Source organism: Mastigoproctus giganteus, chromosome 2 (assembly GCF_048544385.1).
Source record: "Mastigoproctus giganteus isolate SK-2022 chromosome 2, ASM4854438v1, whole genome shotgun sequence".
NCBI lineage: Eukaryota > Metazoa > Arthropoda > Arachnida > Uropygi > Thelyphonidae > Mastigoproctus > Mastigoproctus giganteus.
Window position 1 is genome coordinate 19,120,651 of NC_143576.1, and position 14,648 is coordinate 19,135,298.

Consider the following 14,648-nt stretch of genomic DNA (forward strand, 5'->3'; position numbering starts at 1 on the left):
CTTTGCCCCTGGCAGACATACCCTGGTTCTGTTCCACCTATCCTTTTTACAAAGCATGTTCCCCGTTTCCCTGTCAATAGAGTCACCAACAACTACTAGTTCCTGTGGGACCAGCGCATTCTGCCTTGGGGGTTGCCGCTTTGTTGCGTGATGACCAGGTGCAAACTCTGGTATTGATGTGGGCAGCTGAGAGCTTGATGGGCCCCTCAATTTAGATCTTTTGAGGGCATCCACCCTGTCCTTCAAACTCTCATATAGGCCCATAACAACGCTGAGTTGTCACCTGATTTCCTTACATCGCGCACACACAAAGACATACCCCATGGCAATATCATGTTCCGTTCCAGAGAGTTCGGCAAACATTTCACAAGTTGCACATTTTTTTAGGCTGTGATGCGTTGGAGAAATGTCCCCCCTCAGTTCTCCCCCAAGTCACAGCACTCCTGCCACTTTGTGCCCGTTGCTTTGCTGCTCTAGTTTTGGGCATGCTATTTGAAATTAATAAGATCAATAAATTAAATGTCAGTACTACACTATCTAATAGAAACAGTGAAGCGTATTACTTTATATAATTATACGTTAGAGCTACCTTGCTAACTCAATTAAAAATTTGAATTTCCTACCACTATATAGTGGTAGGAAAGTGGCCTCAAGATTCGAATGAAATAACTGTTTTACATATATTAATTAGTAATCCACAAAAACTCTTTATCTAAATTAAAATAAAAATAACCAGCATAACTATAACTTTAAGACTACGTATTAAGTACAATATAAAATAACAATTATGTAAATAAAAAGGCAAACACTTATCGCTTTATCGGAGCCTGCAACTCACAGCTGTAATTTTTTAAGAGAGTCAGCACCCTCCTGTCTCCTGTATATCCTTCCTCTATACATTGTACTTCCAATTTCAAATTCACCACCATGTCTGAGCGACACTATGTCTTTGCTATTCCTAAAGTGTTTGCTTTTGATGACTTACTCAGTACTTCAAATTTATTTACAATACTCCCAGCATTAGTGTACATTCACATGTTCTTATTCTTAGTTACCATTGCATAACCCATGTATTCACTTGTTCCATGATGACCTACAGCAGATAACAGTTTTGATAGCATCAGAAATATTCTTGCCCTTCTTCTGTTTAAGTGTATCCCATCCCTGTGAAAACAGTCTCTCCTGTTAACAAACACAGCTCACACTGAGAAAAATTCAATCCCCATATAAGCCTTGCACATTGTTTCCAGGGCTGATTTGATTTGCTTTCAACATGTACTCCCTCTTATTGTGTCTGGGCAGAATTGCAGACACTTTAAAATTCAATCTAATTTGTGACTTTTTCAAACATTGCACTGTACTTGTTAAATCCTCAGATTTCCTATTCTTAATATCATTAGTGCCAATGTGTACAACAGTATCACCTTTTGGTCCTGTCTTATAAGATGATATCTGCTCTACAATTTACAAAGTAGTCTACTTTTGCCCCTGGCAGATATACCCTGGCCCTATTCTACCTATCCTTCTTGCACAACATATTTCCTGTTTCCCTTACAATACTCATTGACAATAACCACCTCCTGTGGACCTGACACATTCTGTCTTGAATATTGCGACTGTGTTGCCTAATGTATAAGTGTCAGCTGTGACGTTGATTTGGGCAGCTGAGAGCTTGATGGACCACCATTTTAATTCCTTTGAGGGCATCTACCCTACTTTTCAAAACTCATAAATGTCCATGAGAATGCTGAGTTAGCATTGGCATTGGTAGAGGCATATGATGCAAGAAAGCAAGCTTATGCAGCATCAGCAAAAAAAAAAAAAAAAAAAAAAAAACCCGCTCCCATTTCACCCCTCCATTTGTTCCGAATACCTGTCCAGCTCAGCCTTAAATTTATTTAGGCTATCAACTTCCACAACAAAAGATGGAAGTCTGTTCCACCAATAAACTACCTGCTGGCTAAAGGCAAACTTCCGCACATCTATCCTACAACTATCTTTCTTCAATGGCGCCTCCGTAGCCAGGTGGGAAGGAGCAGCAGTGCGTAACACAAGCTTCTTGATTAGACTGGGGTTCGAGCCCGTCACCACCAAATACAGAGGATGCGGAAAGGTCAGGGAATGACCACTGCATATCCTGGAGCAATATGGCTTTAGTTGCTAATGCTCCTAAAAACCAAATACAGTAACAGTAAATACAGTCTTTCCTCGATTTGAATTATTTATGCCCTCTCGGGGGATTATTCTGAGCAAGAGGAAGAATCCCATCAGCATTGAGCATGCTCAAACCATTCAAAGCTTTATACACCTCAATCAGATCACCTCGCAGGTGCCTAGTCTCCAGACACTGTAATCTGCAAAACTTAAGCCTTTCTTCATAAGAGCAACTAAATAAAGGAAGAAAAGAAAGAGCCTTTTTCTTGTGGCCAATCTCCACCTCCACGAGGTGGAGATTGGCCACAAGAAAAAGGCTCCATTTGAGAAGAAGCTATGACTGAGTTCTGATCTGAGGTATGTGAAGAACCACTTGCTGCAACCGTGTACGTAGAAGGGTTGTTTGTGAAAAGAAGATCAAGTTTTGCCTGCATTAGGCAAAACTTGAAGTCTGATATTCTGGTAGGTAAATGAACAATCTAAGTCAGCTGGATCCATGTGACTGGTAAATGGAAGCCATATGGAGTTGTGAACATTAAAATCACCAAGGAAAATTACCTCACTGTTGCAAAAGTTAGACTGGAGAAAGTTGAGTTCCAAGTGATTAGTGGGGTTAGGAGATAGAGGCAACAGATGAATTTGAGAGAATGTGGTGGAGCAGTTTTAAGCCAGAGAAGATCAAAATGAGGAGATTCCACAAATTACTAAGTTTCTGACAGGGAATGTCAGAACACACGTATGGTACCGCCTTTGAAGTGAAAGAATCATACATCGAATGATTCAGTCAGCTGAGATGAGCAGTGGTTGAACCAAACAATAACTGGAATTCTCAGAAAAAATACATGGGGTTTGGCAGACTGTAAGTGGAAATGGACATCAGTGAGATTTATAACTGAGAACTCCTATATTTGTGAAATGAAAGAGGAAGTGTGTGGGAAATTTAGATCCTTTTCCAGTTAAAGTTGTTCTATTATTTTGACAATTCGTAGTGTATTCAGAAGTAAGAAAAGGTGGCGAAGACATGCTATACAAAGTAATGAAATTTTTGGATATGTCATGCACATGGTAAAAATTTACCCAACTCCTTGACATAGTGTGGCCTTGACAATGCCCACTCCCACACACACCCGAAGTATAATATTCGGACTCCCTCCAGTCACTAGCTGGCAGAGTAGACGCAGCAAGGTTATACACTATCTGTCTGGAAGCCTCCTAGAAAGTTACCAATAGGTTCATTCTGGTGGACTATCTAGTGGCTGGGCTGTGAACACCATTTTAGAGCCATGATGTCCATCATAACCTCAAAAGACATCAATCATACTGCATGATGGAAGAAATGGGGAGGGTTTACTGGAGCTTTGCTCTGGAGACTGAACATGGGGTCCACCACTTAACCCTCCAATAAGGCAAAGTGATGATATTGCACCGGTTGATGAGAGTCATCTACTGCCTAGTATTGCCTGGCAACACAGAGGAGCAGCATTCCTCCGTGTAGTGTGGGTGCCACACCTCGACCCCTGCTTTCATTGGTTTACATCTTGGTGATCACCCACAGTGTGCTATGTGCCATATTTCAGGACTTCCACGTGGGGTTATAGCCATGGCTTCTAACAGTCCCACCATCGTGAAGGTGCAAGCAGATGATTTGGCTGTCACAGACTCACCGGACTTCACTGAAATTAGGTCCACTTGACTTGGATATCACCCGAATATCAGCATTTTAGACTCCCAGATAGCAAGCACAGCTTGCCATATCTGCAAAAATGTCTGCAAGGGTCTCTGAATGTGCAGAACCCTCCTTTAAATTGGGAGAAATAGAATGATTAATGAAATTTAGTAGCATATAAAGTTTTTCATTTAAAAAAGTGGAGTTTGAAAATTTTATGAGGAATAAGGGAAATTTACCTCAATATGATACGAAGAACACTTCTGTATGCTACTCTCCAGAAATTAAAATGAATATAACATTTGTGCAATATAATTACAATAAAAAATAAATTGAATACAATTTTAAAAAATCAGTTGAATGCAGTTTAAGATAAATTTTGAAAAACGATTTTCCTTCCTGAAGCTGACACTTTTCGACCATACATCGTGATCACACGAATGGAAATTACAGAGAATGTGTGAGCATGAATCTTACGTAGAGATTATTTGTCTTCACTCGTGCACGTAAAAGACCATGAACTGAAGATTAGATATGGACGATGAACGCTAATAAATTCTCATCTAATTTAATTTCGACAGTTTCTGCAATTAATATTCTTGTATAATTACTTTGAACACTAAGTATTTTGGTCTCATAGAATAAAAATGTATGTTTTTCATTAATGGCATGAAAGGCTAAATTCTGGCACTACTGAACGAGAAGCACGAACTGAGGCCGCATGCTGTTTAACTCTAAAATTCAGCAGAAATCGTGTCGATCCTTTGTAAGACAATCACCGCAAGAAATGTGTACCAGGTCATTTATTTGTGTTGCTAAAGAGGAAAGGACTGAGTGATTGTTCAGTATAGCGTGTAAGTTCCGTATTGCTCTGGCCACAATCTTAAATTCAGTATATTTAAAGAATATGTTAAGCTATTTGTGCCACTTCGATGTATGGGACAGAAATAAAGTATTTTTTGATGTTACTATTGTTGGTTGGTGTAGTTTTATTTTTTGTATTCTGTCCTTAGCTTGTACCCTAAATCAGTTTACAGTAGCAAGGGAGTAACCCCTGTTTAAGAATCTGCTGTTTAATGTCTGTATTTCTGACTCTAAAGCAATTTCTGTTGTTGAATATTTATAGGCATTGAGAAATTGATTAAAGATAATAGACCTTTTGCAGTTGAACAGGTGAAAGCTGTTATAATGTAGAAGCTTACCGGTGTTTGTTGGTTTATGATAGATGTTAAATTGGATTTTATTCACGTCCTGAGTAAGCATGAAATTGACTTTTATCCATATTTTCCCTTTCCAGTATAAAATTGAGTCTAGGATGAATATTATTAAACAAATATAAAATGTCTTGAATAGTGCTAGTTTTCAGTAATAAGAACATCATCTAAATTCCTATCATAGTATGTGATACGGGGTAGAAAAGGCATCAGATGTATACACTCAATCATTGAGAGATAGAACTCCGATAGCCGACCAGGCTAGCCGGGTGGCTAAAGTGCCTGCCCGGCAACCCACAGGTCGTGGGTTCGATTCCTGCCTCGGGCTTGGATCAAAGTACTGCAAAAACCTTGGGAGGTGCATTATGGCAAAATCCCATTGGCAAACCAAAAATTTGTTTGTATACTTTGTCTCGAAAGGTGATATAGCTTCAACTAAGAATTAAGTGGAAAATTTCGTTAATAGGAAGCTTTGTATAATTAATCAGTATAGAGTTATTTAACAGATCCCAAAGAATATCTAATGTGTATTCAACATTTACATTCGTATATAACGAAGTAACATCCAGTGAGAATAAATTATCATTATTGCCAAGTTTGCAGTCCTTAAGGTTATTAAATAATATATCATTGTTTTTTATCCAAAACTGTATCTCCTGTCTAAAGGGTTTTATAATACTATACATGTGTAGCTAAGGATGAAAATGCTGAGTTTCTGTAAGAAACAATGGTTTTTGCAGTTTTACTCTATCTGGTTTTATGCAGTTTTACTGTACCAAAAAGTGCAGGAATGTGTTACAAGAGAATATTTTCAGCATTGACTAGAATTTGTATATCTGTAAACTTAACTCGCACCAGCCAAACTATTTTATTTATTTATTTATTTTATTTATTTATTTATTTTATTTATTTTTTATTTATTTTTTTTTTTGGAGTGTCAGAAAAAATTAGTTCGGCTGATGTGACCTAGGTTTAAAAGATAAATGAAACAATGGTTGCTTTTGACACATTGACTACTTAAGCTGTAGTGCTACAGTTCATGTAGTCTTCTATTGTGTATTATTATTTCTGTGCAGGCATGTATTCCCAGGGAGATCTGCATATAGTGCTAGCTGAAAACCCAGGAATAAATTACAGGGAAAATCCTATCTGAGATACAGCTCTATAATATTCTGAAATGCATATTCTAGAGTAGTCTTGTTCATTATTATGTTATTAGTAGTTAATATTACTTTAAAATTATTTTAAAAAGAAATAATATTATAGTACATAGGAACAAACTCGCAGAAGATGAAAGCAGTTCTAAAAGCAGAGTACTTGTACGAAGGGAAGTGATGCGATTTGTTACAAACCTCAGCAGTTCAGTTGCTGTGAAAAGTTCTGAGCAAGGCCTTCTCAAGTAAGTCTCATTTGAGTATATTCAGTATATATACTACAAGCATCTTAACAAATCTAATTAATCCTTCATTTTATAAATGAAATAGCAGATTAGATCATTATATCTGAATCTAAATGCTGTGTTTAAAAAATACATAGATATATTCTCAGAATTACAACAAATTTATATTTTATTGTGGTAGTTTTGAGATATAGAGTACCAGTCCACTGTGGCTTGATGTTTGGAATTAATTCAGCCCTGAAAGTTTTTATGTATGCCTTAGTTAAAAATTTTATTAAAAAAAAAAATCTGTTTCGTTCATGAAACAATCTATTTAAGGCTAGTTTTTCTTGTTGATGTTTCTATAGCAAAAAACAGAACAATGCCAGAAACATGTCTAACTTTTTATTTTTTAATAGTTTTTGCCAAAACAATGGCTTTTTGTTAAATTATAGTTCTTCATGTAATTATGGATGACACAGAAATCATACACACCGAGGAGGTGGAAATAGATGGATTTAAAGATGAAGAATAAATTGCATCAAATTAATTTGATGGATTAATTTTAAGTAAATAAATGTAAAGATATATATATTATCTTAAGAAAAATAAAATTCTTAAGATACACATATATATATATATATATATATATATTTTTTTTTTTTTTTTTTTTTTGCACATTCCTCAATTTAACTGACTTTTTTTGATTAACCAGCTACTCCCACTTACATCAGATAAGAGAGCATCTACTGTACAAGCAAATAAACTTTTCAGTTAAACAGTTTTTGGCAAATGAATACTTGACATGTAAAATAAAAGCTTCCTGTAAACACTAAAATGTTTTACTTAAAAAAAAAAGTGCCAATGACTTTTTAGGTAGATGAACAATCTGGGCAAGGTCATTAGAAATTGCAAAGCCTCAGCATCTCAACCAGCTGGGTTGGTCTGACTAAAAAACGGAAGCCAGCTGGAGTTGTGAACATTAAAATCACCAAGGAAAATTACCTCACTCTTCGGAAAGTTGGACTGGAGAAAGTCAAGTTGCAAAGAGAGGAAGTCAAAGAGCTCCAAGTGATTAGTGGAGTAGGGAGAATGGTAGAGACAACAGATGAATTTGACACAATGAGGTAGAGAGATTTTAAACCAGAGAAGATCAAAGAGAGGAGATTCCAAATTGCCAAGTCTCTGACAGGGAATATCAGAACGGACATATACCACCTTTAAGGCAAAAGGAATCATACAGTGAATAATTTGGGCAACTGAGATGAGCAGTATTTGAATCAACTGATAACTGAGATTCTGTCAGAAAAAGTACATGGGGTTTGGCAGACTGCAAGTGGAAATGGACATCATTGAGATTTGAATTGAGACCATGTATATTTGTGAAATGAATTAGGAAGTGCTTGGGAGGATTAGATCTTTTTGCAGATAAGCTTGCTCTATTAGTTTGACAATTCATGGTGTATTCAATAGTAAGAAAAAGTGGGTGGGACATGTATGAAGTAATGAAATTTTTGGATATGGTGTACACATGGTAAGAATATACCCAGATCCTTGACATAACGTGGCCTCGACAATGCTCCCCGCATACACACTACTCGGACTCCCTCCAGTCACTATCTGGCAGAGTATCTAGCAAGATTATACACTAGCTGATCCGGAAGCCTCCTAGAGAGTTACCAGTAGGTTCGGTCCAGTGTACTAACTAGCGGCCAGCCTGTGAACGCCGTTTTATGGCTGTAACCTTGAAAGGTAAGGAATATTGGATCTCGCCATGATGTTCATACTGCATGATGGAAGAGATAGGGAAGGGTTGACCGGAACTTAGCTCTAGAGACTAAACATAGGTTCCGCCACTTTGGTTGATGAGTGTCATCTACCACCTAGTACTGCCTGGTAACATAGAAGGGCGGCATTCCTCCATGTGGAGTGGGCGCCACACCTCGAATCCTGCTTACGTTGGTTCACACCTGGGTGATCTCCCACCATGTACTTGTGCATGGAGGTTATACCCAGGATTACTGACAGTTCCAGCATCGTGAAGGTGCAAGCAGAGGATTTGGCTGTCACAGACCGTCTGGACTTGGCCAAAATTGGGTCCACTTGACTTGAGTGTCACCCGAATATCAGTTCCATCAGTGTTTTAGACACTCTGGTAGCAAGTACAGCTTGTCTGGCATATCTGAGAGAATGTCTGTGACAACTTCAAGGACCCCTCAAGATGATACAAGTTTGGCAGGATGGTTAATGACAGTGATCAGGGTAAGCTGCAGCTGCTGCAACGAGATCTTGAAATATTAGGTAGTTGGACAGAGAAATAGCAATTGAGATTTAACATTGACAAATGCAAAGTACTGCATATGGATAGCAGTAATTCTAGACAAACTTGTACTACACTCAGGGTAGTGAAATTTAAAAGGAACCAGGGGGTAACTGTGCAGTCAGATAAGCAGTGTAGGCACGCTGCCAGGCCAACACATGGGGGTTTTATCTATGATAGATAGGTGACTATTCCATTGTATAAGGCAATGGTCAGGCCACATTTGAGTACTGCGTACAAGTTTGGAAGCTCATTTTAGGAAGGATGTAGAGCTGCTGGGGCAGGTACAGAACAGGACAATGAGATTGATGAGTGGAGCAAATGGGTGCTCTTACCAAAAAGGTTTCAGTTCTATGCACTGCAGAGTATGGAGACTAAGCCTGTGTGGCAATCTGAATAAATCATTTTAGGCTTTAAATGGATTGAGCATGCTCAATGCTAATGGGATTTTTCCTCTTGTTCAGACTACACACAGAATGTGGCATAAATTCAAACTAAGGAAGGATGGTTGCAGAATAGATGTTTGGAAGTTTGCCTTTAGCATATAGTGCAACTAACTTCTGTTTAATGTTGTGGAAGTGGATGGCCTGAATAAATTCAAGGCAGAAGTAGAGAAACTGATGGAGGGGATGGATAGATGCTGCATCAGTCAAAAAAAAAAAAAAAAAAAATTTTTTTTTTTTTTTTTTTTTTGGCTGATGTACAGCTTTTTTAGATTCATTTGGCCAATTTCCTCACAATAATTTGTCTAATTCTCTGTTAAATTTTATTCAAACTTCCAATAATCTCTCAAATTGTTCCTTAAATTTATTTTAACTACTCATCTTCACCTCACTAGGTGAAAGTTTATTCCAAAGAGTGATTATCCTTTGGCTGAATGCAAATTTCTGGAAGTTTCTGTATATCATTGTCCTCATGAGCTATTCTAGCAGCTTGTTTGTACTGCAGAGAGATTTTCATGTCAGATTGTACAATTATCTGTAGATCCTTATCATATTGTTCAAGGTTTAGGCCTAAATGGTTATCTAATGAACTAATGAGACTCGTAACAGAGAAGAAAAATGCATGGGATGCATATAAATTATCAAGTGACTCAGAAGCCTATGGCAGATATAAGCTAGTCTGTAATCAGGTCACAAAAGAGGTTAGGCAGGCGAAGGCAGATTACGAGAAATCCTTGGCAACAGATGCTAAGAAAAACAGCAAGGATTTCTTTACTTATATAAACTCTAAAAGGAAGGGGATCAATCTGATTGGTCTACTTGACATCGATGGTTCGACTGTTGATGATCCTGCTCAGATAGCAAACAAACTGAATGAGTATTTTGCATCTACATTTACACATGAGGAGTTATTAAGGTTTGAAAATGGCATAAGGTTATCAAATTGTAGCAGGGTGCTTAATGATTTTGTAATAACTGAGAGCAAAGTGGAGGAGAACTTGTTGAAATTAAACATAAGAAAGGCACCTGGGGTGGATGGGATCTATCCAGTTATATTAAACGAGGCGGCAAAGTAACTAAGCAAACCCTTAGCCATAATTATGAGAGCATCCTTGGACTCAGGGGAGGTTCCCACGGACTGCAAATGTATCCCCAATTCACAAAGGGGGATCGAAGGGTGACACGAGTAATTACAGACCAGTTAGTTTAACTTCTGTTCCGGGTAAAATAATGGAGTCACTGGTTAAAGATGCATTGCAGGATCATCTAGACAAGACTGCAGCAATAATTCAGACAGCATGGGTTTGTTAAGGGAAAGTCTTGTCTGACAAATTTTATAGGATATTATGATGTGGTTACAAAGGAACTGTATGCAAAAAATAATTTTGATATCATATACTTGGATTTCAGGAAAGTTTTTGACACTGTTGCGCATGGAAGACTATTGTACAAATTGGAGCGGAATGGTATTAAGGGTAAGTTGCTACAATGGATAAAAGGATGGTTAAGTGGGAGAAGACAGAGGGTGGTAATCAATGGGTGCTGCTCTTCGTGGACTAATGTTATTAGTGGAGTCCCACAGGGTTCGGTGTTAGATCCACTGTTGTTTTGTTTATTTATCAATGATATTGATGAAGGTATATCAGGCTTAATGTCGAAGTTTGCAGATGATACAAAGGTTGGCAGGGTTGTTAATGATAGTAATGGCAGTGTGCTACTGCAACAGGATCTAGATAATTTGGGCAGATGGGCTAAGAAGTGGCAACTGAAGTTTAACCTTGACAAATGCAAAGTACTGCATATGGGTAGAAGTAACCCCAGAGAAACGTACCAACTGTGTGGTACTACACTTAAGGTGGTAGAAAATGAAAAAGACCTGGGAGTAATTGTGCAGTCAGATATGAAGTTTTCTGAGCAATGCAAACAGGCTGTCAGGGCAGGTCATGGGGTTTTGTCAATGATATATAGGAATATTGCTAGCTAGGAGGAGGAGGTGAGTGCCCTCTGTATAAGGCAATGGTTAGGCCACGCCTTGAGTACTGTGTACAGGTCTGGAGGCCTCATTTTAGGAAGGATGTAGGTTTACTTGAGCGTGTACAGAGAAGGGCAACAAGATTGGTGAGGGAAATGAAGGGATCCTCTTACCAAGAGAGGCTTAAATTCTGCAAATTGCAGTGGCTGGAGACTAGGCACCTGCGCGGTGATCTGATTGAGGTGTATAAGGCCTTGAATGGGTTGAGCACGCTGAATTCTGATGGGATCCTTCCACTCGTTCAGATTACGAACCTAAGGGGGCATAAATTCAAATTAAGAAAAGACAGATGTAGAATAGATGTGCGGAAATTTGCCTTTAGCCAGCCGGTGGTTAATTGCTGGAACAAACTTCCATCTGTCGTTGTGGAAGTTGACAGGTTAAATAAATTGAATGAGGAACTGGACAGACATTTCTAGGGAATGGTGTTTTTTTTTTTTTTTTTTTGGCTGATGCTGCATAAGCTCATACACTTGCTTTCTTGCATCACATGCCACTACTACTACTCCACCGCTCTGAGCTCGGCACCACCCAAATGGCACACCACTCTTGGATTACTGTCACCCAAATGCAGCTGTTACTCTGAATTAATCACTGTTAAACTCAGTTGCCATTTTACAGCCAATCTCTGCTTAGTTTCTAGATTCTCTTGAAAATTTCTATATATACTAAATTTTTCATGCGGCATTCTTACGAAAATAAATCTTCAGAAAACTATGGCTATTTCTTTTAAAATATTCTTTATGAGAATGTTTTGGAAGAAAGATTATAATGTGCAAAAGCTTGACTCTTATTCTTCAGCATCTGGTAAGTAATAACTACATAATTACTTTAACATAAGTAGAATAAACAATCATCAATAAATAAATAAACAATCATCAAAGTTTAAGATGCCGTGGTAAATATTGTAACATTTCCAAAAGTCCTTAACATAAACGTTTTCTCACCATCTGTGGCAGACAATGCCTGAGAAATGTTGTGCATAAATAGCTTTAAATTCGAAATAGCACCCCGAGCTATAAGTTGGATGAGTGAAGTCGTGTTTGGCAGTAGAAATATGACTCTCACATTCGAATTGAAATCATCTAGGTGCGTGCAATGTCCAGGAGCATTATCTAATAGAAGCAAAATCTTGGAACAGGTAGGGTGGCTTTACTGATACCTTTAAATGCACAAGTATTTCCAGAATGATACACAAGCAGTGGTTTTAATCTGTAATCTCCCGCTGCATTAGCCTCAAGAGCATGGCCCTATCTTTTGAAGCCTTGAATCCTGGCATTGTCTTTTCCTCTTTGGTAATGTATGTTCGATCCACCATTTTTTTTTTTTAATACAGAGAGGTCTCGTCAACGTTAAAAATTTGCTGCATTGATGACTTCACTGTATACTTTAATATTGTGGAAACCAGCACAATGTTTGAACCTATTAAACTACCCGTTGCTTGTCATGAACTTGGGTTGGGATTCACCATACTAATCCTTAATATCTTTATAAATACGTCTTGCTTTTGCTAGAATGGCCATTGGACTCAGGGGCACTTGCTCCTGAATATGATTTTTAAACGATATTATTAACAGTTCTTCAATCTTCGATATAGCACCTCTATGCTGTTTTGTGATCACTATTGATCTTAAGTGCATTCATCCTTTGACATGTTCTTTTATACGTGCACTGTCCTTTAAAATAGTATTCACCCCTTGAAGCAGCGAGACCTAATTCCCTTTCAATAGATGACAAACTTTGTCCTGCTTCGTACTTCTTAATCATTTTCATCTTCATTTCGAAATCAATTTTGTTTCATTTTCCTGGCATTGACAACACTTGCACATTCCATTGGTCCCTTTCCCATCATCATTGTAATAAGTAAATAGGAATCAAGAGAAGTTTCTGAAAATTTGTTTTTTATACGATTAAAGAGATCAGTCAAAGGGAACACAATATCACCATAATAGTTTAAAAACCCACATAATTGCAGTTATCAGTATTATCGCAAATGCAATAAGATCGAATTTACTACCCATTTATACTTAGATGCACTAACAGAAAAGCCCAATATACCGGAAAGTACAAATTGTTTTATGGTCGTGACCTCCAGAAATGTACTCTAGAAAAATATCACAAAGGCATTCAAAATTGATTCTTATAATGGGAACATATGATAATGATGAAAGTGTAGCACAATTTCCATTATAAAAATAACCTTTTAGAGCAATAAATAGCTTTTTTTTTTTTTTTTTTTTTTTTTTTTGGGGATTAGAACCTATAGTACTTAGTACCATGCTTCGATTTGAGGTTGAGAAGACGAAAGAAGATATTTGTTGACATTGGACTTCAACTTCTGCAGACTAACTGTAATCAGACTGTAATTTTCAGAAAATACGTATGAAGGAAGGTTGTTCCAGAAAACGGCAGTTGAATGAATAAACGAGAAAGATGAAAAGTTGGTTCTGTGAGTTTGAAGTTGGACAGTAAATGGACGCTGGTGGTGGTGGTGGCGGCGGCACGTGTTTGGACTGTTTTGAAAGAGAGAGCGGGAATTATAGAAGCCAATTCAGAAGAACAGTGCCCATGGAAGTAGAAAAGGCATGCAGCAGAAACAGTACGTCTATGAGAAAGCGAGCGGAGAGACTCTAATAGAGATGAATCATTAATTAACCTAACTGCCCTCTTCTGAATAAAATCAAGAAGCCTGAGAGAGATTTTGGGAGCACCACCCTAGATGTGGTAACAATATTCCATGGTAGGGCGGATTTGCAATTTATACAGAGTGAGCAGCTGTTTGGAAGAAAAGTAATGCCAAGAGCGAAAACGAAAAAAACCAAGTTTTTCAGATGCAGAGTAATCAATATTAGTAATGTGCTTGTGCCAAGAGAGATTAGAAGTCAGGGTAAAAGAGATATATCATTTTGCCTAGAAATCGGAGTGCCACTAAATATAAGCATAGGAGCAGAAGAATCCTTTTTGTCAGATATAAGACAAGACTGTGTTTTAGAAGGGTTGAAATCAACTAAGTTGTCTTTGCCCCACTGGAGAATTACCTGAAGAACAGCATTTAAGGAATTGGTAGCAGATTTTCGAAAAGCTGAAGCTGATTGAGCAGGACAAGGTTTCTCAAAATGGAAAGTGGAATGCAATGTGCTATCATCGGCAAAACTATGGATACGATTTCCAGTCCATGGAAGAAGGTCATTAATATATAAGAGGAAAGGAGTGGGGGAAAGAACTGAACCTTGGGGAACACCGGCATTAGTGGAGAAGTTAGAAGACAGAGAGCCATCTACCATCACCCTCAGTGAGCGTTCAGAGAGAAAACTGGATAACCAATTACTAAAAACAGTTGGCAAACCATAAGATGGAAGCTTGTTTAGAAGGCCTTTATGCCAAACACGATCGAAAGCCTTTGAGATGTCAAGAGCAACTACTTGTGTTTCACCGAACCTT

At 37.9% G+C, this 14,648-nt stretch overlaps 1 protein-coding gene across 1 annotated transcript in view; it reads left to right on the forward strand.

The window, feature by feature from the left end:
- The window catches only part of rictor (rapamycin-insensitive companion of Tor), a 707,794-nt gene that overhangs the window by 660,532 nt on the left and 32,614 nt on the right, over nucleotides 1–14,648 (forward strand). Inside the window, exon 30 of the mRNA XM_090388323.1 lies at nucleotides 6,301–6,433. Coding sequence (XP_090244449.1) covers nucleotides 6,301–6,433 — 133 coding nt within the window. The remainder of the gene's footprint in view (nucleotides 1–6,300; nucleotides 6,434–14,648) is intronic.